Source organism: Anarhichas minor, unplaced genomic scaffold (genome assembly GCF_050575085.1).
Source record: "Anarhichas minor isolate MPS153535 unplaced genomic scaffold, ASM5057508v1 ptg000027l, whole genome shotgun sequence".
NCBI classification, from domain to species: Eukaryota; Metazoa; Chordata; class Actinopteri; order Perciformes; family Anarhichadidae; genus Anarhichas; species Anarhichas minor.
The window spans coordinates 3,875,370-3,886,225 of record NW_027466473.1 but is presented as its reverse complement, the minus strand read 5'-3'; the positions used below and the strand labels follow the sequence as shown (position 1 = coordinate 3,886,225).

The following is a 10,856-nucleotide window of genomic DNA, read 5'->3' as shown; positions in this document are numbered from 1 at the left end:
ACGTGGCGTTCGCGGCCCAATCGTGGGTCGCGGCCCCATGGTTAAGAATCACTGACCTAGAGGACATGTGGGTTCACGACAGAACAAAGATGTTTTTCATGTGGTGGACAAATTACATAATTTATAACCTATCACACGACATTCATTGGAGTATTGCATAAATAATGTGCAAAACTATATTTAACTATAAAACTGAAAAGGGGGAACTGCGACAGACATGAAGTGAACAGATTTAGACCTTTATCTTACTTCAAAAATACTATTCAGATGAACCCTAATCAGGCAAAATGCTCAGCAATATTTTTTTAAATCATGCCTGATGTTTTATTAGAAATGTCTTTACTATTATGACTTTGAGATAATTGTAAAGTAGGAAATGTCTATCATTCCAGTGAGTGCCTTAAACTCATGTAAATGATCTTCAGTTGTACCGTGGGAAGAGGTCAGGTCCTGTATGTAATAAAGTGTTTCTCTCCCCGAGAAATGATGTCATTACGATTACGGCATCAACATCTTAAACTTGGTCATTACTGTGCTTTTACTTGAGCTGCATTACTTGAAGAAAGAATCATTGGAGCTGTTGATGTAAATGCTCTTTAACGAGTCAGCCTGGAGGAATAGAGGACTATGGTGTGTGATGTACTGTATAGGGGCTACAGTCTTAAACCTAACCTCCTTATAATGAAGTGCTGTATGCTGTTTGTCAGTCACTTGCCATATGGTGGGAGATATAAGTGCATGAAGTGCAGGACTGCTTACCTGCTTACCTGACTCCATCTGCTGGTCTTTTTTGTGTATTTTATCCTGTTGTTTAATTACTGATGTACATCCTGTTTTGCTTGTGACATTGCATTGTGTCTCTTGACTGTATTGCGATGTCATGCATGCTTGTTGGCCCGTGTTCCTCTTTTGTCTGAGCTGCTTGACAAATTCTGTCAAATTATTGCTGATTTGGCAATAAAGAACTGGAGTGAAACTTATTCATCTATTGGTTGCTATGGCTTTCCATAAACGGTAATATACACAGGAAACAAAACGAATGTAATTAAAAAGACTACTTTAGGGGTGTTTTGTGTAATGCACTTATAATAATCATTATCATATGTCACCAGCAAACACATGCCATAAAGATCACAAACACAAAAGGGTATTTCATTCTGGATTCTTCAAATATCCATTTTGCACAATTAGCAGGCTACATACACAAGGTTGATTTTATTTTAGGTTACAACTGAGCATAGGCCTCAGTATCAAATAAAACACTATTTGTTCCAAAGTTGTTTGCTACCCATAGTCTGCATTTAGAATGATATTGCGTGGAGCTAAATAACACACTTATTTAGTGCTAACGGTAGTAGGTTACAACTTACAGGCTGCTATCTGTATTTGTGTAACAACAGCCGTACTGGACTTTGTTCTGCCTTCCCATCGCGCGCGAGGAGGAGGAGGGCTCGCGGAGTGCTCGTGCTGTGGTGCTCGTGCTGTGGTGATGGGACTACAAACCCGTTAGTGCCCACAGCCTCCTCCTCTTCCATCATGGCTCCCTCGGCAGACAGGCAAGGATACTGGGGGCGGCCGACCTCAACGCTGGACTGGTGCGAAGAGAATTATGTCGCCTCTTTTTACATCGCGGAATTTTGTAAGTGAAATATCATTTTCATTTTTCCCACTGAAAATGGTGACTTTGTGGTTCGTATAAACGGACTATCGGGTAGAGCCCCAGGTTACTGTGTACGTACTGTCGCCCCTCAATAACGTACACATGAAATGAGAGCAGCGGCTGTAATCATCATTTACTGTGTTTATGTTCTCGTGTTATCTCGGCTAATACGAACGTTCGGTTACGTAGTGTAGCCTAAGCTAAGTGTTAGCTAGCTCATACGGCATTTTACCAAGAGCTAACGAGGAAAAAGAAAAGCTGTCCTGTCACCTGTTTTGCATAGAGCTTTACTGGAGGGTGCAGTGAGTGTGAGCTAACGTTATCACAGACCCGATACACTTTAACATTGCATTATTCCACATTGGCACTAATTTGTATTTCAAGTCGACAAACATTACGTGGTCTTATATTTATTTCTCACAAGGTGCATGTTAGTTATTCACACTTGAAAACTTGACGAAACATTTCCTCCATACCATCGGGTTAACTCATTGCTTTGTCTAACGATAAAGAAACGGGTTCCTCAGGAACCATTATTGTAGATACAGTGTCAACTCTTCCAAAAACTGCTATGTCAGCGGGATTTTAAGCAGAAATGGCATGGAGGCTTCACGCAGTCAGTGACACGCTTTCCTTCTGAAGCATTGAGCCAAACTACTGGACACTGGACAACAACTCTGAAATAATACTTTAGAGTTACTCATTAATGTGCAGGGAGATCAAGAGAACTAGGCAACGCATTTAAAAGTCCTCTTTACAGTGTGTGCATTAATTAACTAATAAGTAACGTTCATACAAAACGAAGCCTTTTTCAATTAATGCCTGCCACAATAAATTGGCATTAAGCTAGAAATACTATTCTATTGTTCAGAATGTATATAGATTCACAGAGTCATTGTAGAATTGAAGGTAAACTCTTTTTAGTACAATTTTCACTGTGTTGAGGAACTTGCAGTTGCTGTTAGAGATGCAACAGTTAGTCCAAGGTAAACTGAAGCCAAGTGGGTCAGAGTTTAGTTTATTGTTGCTCTTTTATCTTCTGTGCATTTTGTCCACGCCTTTAGTGATACACTTCATTGTATTGTCCGAATACGCTTTACTCAAGGCCACTACTTGTGGTGCACATGTTGTAGGCCTAATCGATCCAGCACACCGTGTTCATTCATTTCCTTGTTTCTAAAACACAAGCTTTGGTGTGAAAGCTGCATATCAAGGATACTGAGAGTTGAAGCTTTGCCCAGCTAAAGGGTCATTTTCTGCTGCAGAAGAATTGTTTGGATTCAATGGCTGGGATGTGGTATTGTTCACGTGGAAAAGACTAGAGACACCGGTGTGATTTTAATCCTCATTTGATGTGTGCTTTTGTGCATTATCTCTACATCAGCACATGGCTACGGGAGAAAGCAAGCACACAGAGGGAGGTCATAAAGAGTCTCTCAGACGCATTCACATGTTTGCAGTTGTCATTTAAATGTGAAAAGCAAACACTCATATGTTGTAGTATTCTTAGGGTGTGTGCATTTATTATCTGTAACCAAAGTCCACACATTTTAAAATGGACTCTGGCAACGACTCGTTGGCTTTTATCAGACACCTGCAGATAAAGGGTGTGTGTCAATACGAGCAAGCACTGGCACAGTAGCAGTATTCATTTTCAAACTACTCACAGTTTTTTGCAATTGCCAAGTCTCAACAACTGGTACTTGTTGCAAAGTATAGAAAGCACTAACTCATGTAGTCTATCTGTTGACCAGCTGTGCTGGACCGTAAACACATTTTTATGCTTTACACTAAGTTTGAAATTCTGAAACACAGTTATCTCCATTAGACTCTCCATTCATGTGTGTGTGCTAAAGAAACACCACACTCAATTATCAATCACCTGTACCCATAATGCACCTGTGAAAACACCAATTAGATCACTTAGCACTCAGAGCTTGTGCTCTATAAACAGGATTCAGGTTTGCTCTTTGGTGTGAAGAACAATGTAGAGAGAGTTAGGGGACTGTAAAGACAATATACTGTATTTAGTTTACAGTACAATATAGTAATGTATGCAGATGATATAATGATCACACCATGTTACCCAGCCTGTCTCACAGAGGTGATCATTCAGAGGTGTTCAAACCGGTCATGTCGTCTGGCTCTAATTTGTCTCTGTTGTCTTTTTGAACAGGGAACACTGTCAGCAATTTGATTATGATTCTTCCTCCCATTTATGGGGCCATCCAGACGTTCCGAGACGGCCTCGAGTTTCGCTACATCTGCTCTTTCCTCGGACTGGCAGGTTAGTCCGTTGAAACCACAAATTTCATTAGCTCTTTCTTCTTTACATGTCGTAGTTATTGACGATAAAATATGCAGTTGTGCAGTATTTGCTGCTGGTGCCATCAATCGTATTTCGTACACTTGAGACTGTCCTGACTTTCAAATGTAATGTTCTGTGTGGTTGTCTGTGCATCGCCCAGCTGTTGGTGTTGGTTCCTGGTGCTTCCACATGACGCTGAAATATGAGATGCAGGTGAGATGCAGTGTTGAATAAAAATCGTATTATTTCAGCAAAAAGTGGGAACAGAATCTTTTTTGATCAATTCCTTGATGAATCACACTCGTTGCCTTGGGAAATATTTGTAATGGATTTATGAGGTCAAACATTTTCTACCTAACGCCATGTCAAGTTATGTAGCAACAATGTAATCCTGTAGTGATATTAACATGTGTTCTCTTTGTATTCCCATTTGCAGTTACTGGACGAGTTGCCGATGATTTACAGTACATGCGTCTTTGTCTACTGTCTGTAAGTGGCTCAACCTTTTGGGTTTATTGCTGTTGAAGCAGTGACTGACTGTCACTGAGAACAGCATTAGTGTGATTGTGGCTGTAAAATGAACCACTGAATCTCTTACTGACTTTATCCATTCCAAGAAAGTAGCGTATCATCTTCTTGTGGCTATTGATTCTAAACTGGACATAAGTACTTCTTCCATTTTACTACTGGTCAGGTCTGTGTTATACCCGTTAGCATATACATGTGTGCATGGTTGGGAGTGAATAGACTGAACCACTGCCTGTGTCTTGGGAAAACAGAGATGCCCGAGCGGGAACACTAAAGCGATGGATGACGGTGGGTTCGACAGGCTGTTCTTCAGGGTATGTGGTTTGCCACGATCGACCTCGAGAATGCTTGTTTTTTTCATTCCCAGTATGGGAGGGACTCAGGCGCCACCTTAGGTTCGCAAGACTTTAGAGTTCCATGTCCTCCCATTCTGCACATCATTAGTGTTCCGCTCGGGCTGGGCAATATATCTTAGACTGGATATCGTAATATCACATAAATGTCTTTTCCTGGTTTTAAAGGCTGTATTGCAGTAAAGTGATGTCATTTTCTGAACTTACCAGACTGTTATAGCTGATCTATTATCTGCCTTTACCCACTTATTCATTATATCCACATTACTGATGATTTTTTATCAGAAATCTCATTCTGTAAATATTTTGTGAAAGCACCAATAGTCAACCCTACACTATTGTTTTTGTAAAGAAATCTGGTAAAAAATATTGTGACATTTGATTATATTGATATCGCCCAGCCCGACATCCCGCCCGCACATTAACAAGGTGCATGGATGCAGTCCTGGGACCCTTGGGAGGTCTTCAAATCCTAAACTATAACAACGACTGGGTGGTGGGGGCTCACTCTGGGAAGCAAGGCTGGAACAATGTGGCCCGGCTCCTGCAGCCCCCAAAAACACCTAGACCTGCACCTCAACAGGAGGAAGAGCAGGCTCCAGTCCTCCCAGTGCTCCCAGTTCAGGCATGTGGTTGGATGCCAGGACAGGAACTTAACTCCCCTTCAGTGTTTGCCAGTGTTTCTGCCGAGCTTAAGCTTGGGCAAACATTTTTTTTAAAGATGTTTTTCAAACTTAAACCAGTGCGTCGGTTGTGTGCGTCCGAGAGATAGGGAAGTTAGCAGTACCGTCGTAGCTGTTTGAGTAGAGTTTATTTATCGGTGAATAAATGCAACAACACCAAAGCCAAGTCCCTGCGTCATGCTCGCCACCTGCTAATTAAAGTGAGTTGACTTTTATGGTGGACCAGCCTCTGCGCTTTGCTCAGCACCACCCCTTAGTTACACATTTAACCTTCCGTTATTACTTGCTCTCTATTATTAATGTATTGTTTAAGCCGAACATGTAAAATAAACACATTTATTTATTTTTTATCTCCAGATATGAGTGTTTCAAACAAGAGAACAACATCAGTGTGTTTCCTATTGCGTTACTATTGATCTTCAGTGTCTCAGTCACTGTGGTGAGTACCCACTTCCACTATAACGGTGATCATTTCGTTTGAACCATAATGGTGAAAGCATGACATCCATCATATGCTCCTGAGTAGTTCCTGTGTTTATGTCTGCAGGTGTACTTGCAGTGGAAGGAGCCAGTCTTCCACCAGGTAAGGGAGTGCTCTGCGTCACGCTCAACTGCCTCAGGTGGCTCATTGTTTGCTATCAGGGCTCAGCGTGCCTGAAGTCATTTGTTACCTTGTGTAAACATATTGGGCTCGCCAACACAGCATACATCGCTCAGTTTGGTGCGTGCAGCACGCTGGCTGTATAACATAAAGTAGCAAATATGCAAAATGATGCAATATTTAATGTTTTTACTGTTTATTAATATGTAGCATTTAAAAGAAACATACTATGTCCCAAACTCGATGCTGAATCCAGTGGGATCAAAACAGTGAACACGACCTCATGAAGGACCATTTCTATATTCTTATCTTAGCTTTCTCTTACTTGTTTTCATACGGCGTGCTCCTACCAGTGTGCTAACTCTGCTTCAGATAACTGTGTAGATGACCAGCGTAAACATGATGTGTGTGAATGAGTGCTTTCAGAGCTACGCGTCCTGCCCCATATGTCCTATATTGAAGTCCTGCTTTCAGAGATCCATAAAGGAAAGTGTATCATTATAACAGCAGCAGAATGAAGGGACCTGCTACAGACAAGGAATGGGGGAAAATAACTCGTGCTGTTAATGTGATGTCACCAAAGGATCATACTCTTTGAAATAAAGAGCAAATGGTTCATATGAAAAACGTAGACTCGGATAAAAACAGACGTCAGAGGGGAATGTCACATGAGTCCTACGACAGGTCTGGACCACTTGAACATTTTGTTATCTGAGAAAAAGATGTAAATATGAGAAATGGTGAATCACTCATACGAGCCACTTAAGACCCAATGTGTTGGTATGGTTCTCTTAATCCTGACCATACAACCCTTTAAAGATAGACACGTGTGTTGTATCCTTCAGCCTCACATTGTGTTTGTGTTGCTTTGCAGCACAAAGCTGCCTTTGTTTGCTCTTTGTTTGCTGATCACACTGCTCTATGGTGGTTCATAAGGAGACGCACAATGTCCCTGTTCAATCACTGTGAATCCACAGTGGTTCAAATCAGTATTTCCTGCTTTTAAATAGAGATTACACTGAAAGCATGTAGCATTTATGTTGGCTTTACTAATGTATGTGTATTTGTGGAATGTAGCAAGCAACAGATAGACTGTTTACTGTAACCAAGCAGCTCTATTTGTGAGCCTCAGTTCAGCTTCTGACCTTAGTGTGAACATGAGTTGTCTGCAGCTCAACCTTCACTCATTCATTTTCAGGATTATTGCACCTGAAGATGTAAAAACTCAATAATAAAAGATGAATAGTTAAAATCATGTATAGCTCAAATAGAGAGTAGTGACTTAATGGTCATTACACTCAAAGAAACGACATTGTTGGATGTAGAACATTTATTGGAAAGGCTATGCTAGCAGACTGTGTCAGCATTAATGTGTTCATCTTCTGGAAGTGACCAGAGGTCAAAGTGCAGGTGAACATTGACTAATACTTGTGTCTTCTTCTAGGTCATGTATGGTGCTCTAGTAGCTTGCCTAGTGCTGCGATCTATCTTCATTGTTACATGGTAAGCTTGCCTAGAGGACCTTTAAAATGAAAAACATTAGCATATCAAAGGAATCCTTGTTCATTAATATTCAATGAAGCAACACGTTGCTAAAGGCTTTAGTCTTTGTTTCTTTTGTTTCAATGTTAGGGTGTACCCATGGCTCCGGCCGCTGTGCTACACCTCCTTAGGAGTCTTTCTGTTGGGGTTCCTACTGTGGAACATTGACAACATCTTCTGTGACACGTTGAGGTGAGTATTTGCAGTAGAAAGAAACTCTATGCGTCTTGTTATTATGTCTTAACGTGCTTGATTTTAAGATTCTCATTTAACAGCAGCGGTGTGGAAAATGTTCAGTCAGTGACATTAATGTGACATCATAACAATAATGTAGATCATTTATTCATCTCAAGGACAAGTCAGGACACTCCAAGTAATGTCAGCTCATTTACTGCTGAATAAGAAACTTAACTCATTTTAATCTAAAATGCACGTTTAGATTTTGATTCAAAACTTTTGAAGTACAAATGTCTAAAATAAGACCTTTATAAAGACAGTTAGTAAGCATCCTCTTCTGGTCAATCCCATGCTGTTGGAGTGTTCTTTCTTTTTTATTAATTGAAGTTCTTGGGTCTCCAGAACCAGTAGACAAATGCTGCCCCCTGGTGTTGGAGTAGTGACACAGTTCCATGCCTGGTGGCACATCTTCACAGGCCTTGGGTCCTACCTGCACATACTTCTCAGGTGAGGTCAGCCGCAGTGAGTATTACGCCTCCACGCTCATTGGTTTTAAAATCTAATGCTCATCTTCTTTTAGCCTGCAGATCAGGTCAACCTACCTCAAGCACAGACCCAATGTAAAGGTACGTCTAGCCCTGAGACATTCTATATAGTGCAGCTTTAATGTAAACGCATTCATTCACTTCATTATCTGCCCTGTCTTATCCTGACTTTGTCCAGTTTCTTTGTGGAGTCTGGCCCACGTTGCACATTGATCCACCGAAGACGAGTTGAAAGGAAGGGGTGGGGACCGACTGAAGGACGGTGACTGCCATACCCAGACACCATCGGCACAGGGACCTGCCAATGACCACTGCTGGAAACTCAGCCACAGCTAGGGGGCAGGTGGACCCCGAGGCATCACCCCAGGGGCCTCGTGGTTCTGCACTGTGGTGATCTTACAGTAAACAGTAAAGCACTGAGTCCAGTTCAAAGAAATGGAAGATTTCTTTTCCATCAGTCATATTTTCTTAGATTAGCTTTTCTGTAATCTTACTGAAGTGTAATAATTGTATTTGCTAATTTAATTTAATTGCAAATATGACGTGTAGGCCACTGCAGTGGTGCATATTGAAGGGTACCGTGTTATCTTAATTAGTAATGCTTGGGAGCAGGGAACACGGTGTCATGGCCATTAGCATATTTATTGTTGTATGTTTGATGCTGTGGCTATTTGAACCTCCTAAGCCTAAAGCTATTCAAATAGATCCCTAAGCTAAAGTATAACTAAGACTTTTGCATACGTGTAGTTTTAACACAGTGTTGTCATAACCCGTTTCAAGGAGTGTTGTATTGCTTTTAGATGTGATCGCTACAGTTGGGATAGAAAGTGAAAGTGAGACTGTTATTGTAGCTCAGCTGTCTGGACTAGAAGACCCTCCTGCATTTTTACATTACTCAAGTTTTACTCCCAAAACATGCCAAGACTGGAACAATCAATTCTCCTTTTCTTTCTTTGCCAAAAACAGTCATGTAACGTGCGAGGCCTTCTAATGGTTTACCTCGTTGTATTTGAGAAAGAGATGCAACGCTCACAGTTTTATTCCACGACATTGTCACATATTGTATTGTTGTTTAGGACAGGGTTAAGGTTGTCACAGGTACACAAAGCAAGTTGAACCACTTTCTGTGGACAGAGAAACGCTTTCAGTCTTTAAAGTGATACTGCACACAAATGTGTGCTCTGTGAGGGACGGCGGTGTTACAGCCTCCCTCAGGGTGTGTTATGCTAAGAACCCTCTTTGTTGGGGGGTGCGACCAGCATATGGAGGGTTTGGTCAGGCACACATAATGCAAACCTGCAGAAACATCAGTGGAGATGCATCAGCTGATGTGTGCAGCTAGCTTGGAGGTTGGACGTAGTTCAATGTTTCAGAGAAAGACTTCCTGTTTTTGATTGTTAATATTGCGTCACAGGACCAGGTGAATGAAGGCAACATGTTTGAATCATTGCATCCTCATTAGCTGCAGAGGATGAGACTCCTTTACACCTGGGAGGTATTAGTAAACCACTATTTAAGTCAAGACTAGACAACACCACGACATTTTATTTATGACACTTATTTATTAGTCCTCTTTTGTTTCATTTATTTACACCGGGCGCTGAAGAGTCCAATGGCACATATGCGTCTTGTCGGGGAAACAGTTTGTGATACAACCGCTAGGTGGCATCAACTTACTTCAGACATTGCCAAACATGCCACTGTGCATTGATGAACTATCTACCTACTGTAGAACTCTGAGGATCTCTGACTTGGTTTTCCTGTGACGGATCTGTGGTGTGGAACAAAGGTTTTTGTTTGCTTGTTTTGCTGCTGTGAATACGTGGATATGTAATGGTAACAATAGAACCTGGAGCCTGAAGTAACTGTCTGAAGATGCATATCACATATGTTGTGTGGAGTTGTTTGTATTTGTGGGCCTCTTGAACTGCTGTGTGCTGGATTATCTCCCGAGACAGCACACGATACATCCATATTTCATGATGCATATACACGCTTTGTCACTAACTGCTTGGGTGTAACAATCGCGTGAACCCAGAGTTACAAGCATTCAAAAGCACAGTGCGTGAAAGAAAAAGTATTAACATTGCTCAAATGTCTGTGTGGAACCTTCAATGTGTGTTACTGTCATTGACATCGCTGCTCCTCAGAGCTGAGCGGCTGTCAGGGAGGGTGCCTTATTGTTATCCTTGCAGTCCGAGTAATCCAAGTTGCCTTCACGTTCGTGGTAAAACAAAACCATTCAACTGTCCCATTCATTTGATGTGTCCAACATCTTCGTTACAGCTCGTTCTAATGAGGTTAACTGTAGCTGTTAGTAAAACATATGTGTTGAGGCCAGAAGAGCAAGCTGTTGAACTCTGGTCATGTGCCAGTCTTTAATGATGTCCTGTATTGTCAAATAAAAGAAAATGTGTTGGACAATTTGTCTACAGAAAAACGTCACTTTGTCCTCGTCC

General features: G+C 41.4%; 1 protein-coding gene across 2 annotated transcripts; it reads left to right on the top strand.

Annotated features, from left to right (window-relative positions):
• Nucleotides 1-1,480: 1,480 nt before the first annotated feature.
• Nucleotides 1,481-10,839, top strand: acer3 (alkaline ceramidase 3). 2 transcript variants are annotated; one of them, XM_076101270.1, is made up of 12 exons: nucleotides 1,481-1,639; nucleotides 3,837-3,947; nucleotides 4,129-4,181; nucleotides 4,405-4,457; nucleotides 4,748-4,810; nucleotides 5,890-5,971; nucleotides 6,080-6,115; nucleotides 7,578-7,636; nucleotides 7,766-7,867; nucleotides 8,255-8,359; nucleotides 8,433-8,478; nucleotides 8,576-10,839. In XM_076101270.1, the coding sequence occupies exons 1-12, from the start codon at nucleotides 1,537-1,539 to the stop codon at nucleotides 8,627-8,629; spliced, it is 867 nt and encodes a 288-aa protein (XP_075957385.1). In that variant the 5' UTR covers nucleotides 1,481-1,536; the 3' UTR covers nucleotides 8,630-10,839. The 2 variants fall into 2 exon arrangements, with proteins under 2 accessions (XP_075957385.1, XP_075957386.1); XM_076101271.1 differs by lacking the exon at nucleotides 4,748-4,810.
• Nucleotides 10,840-10,856: the final 17 nt, after the last annotated feature.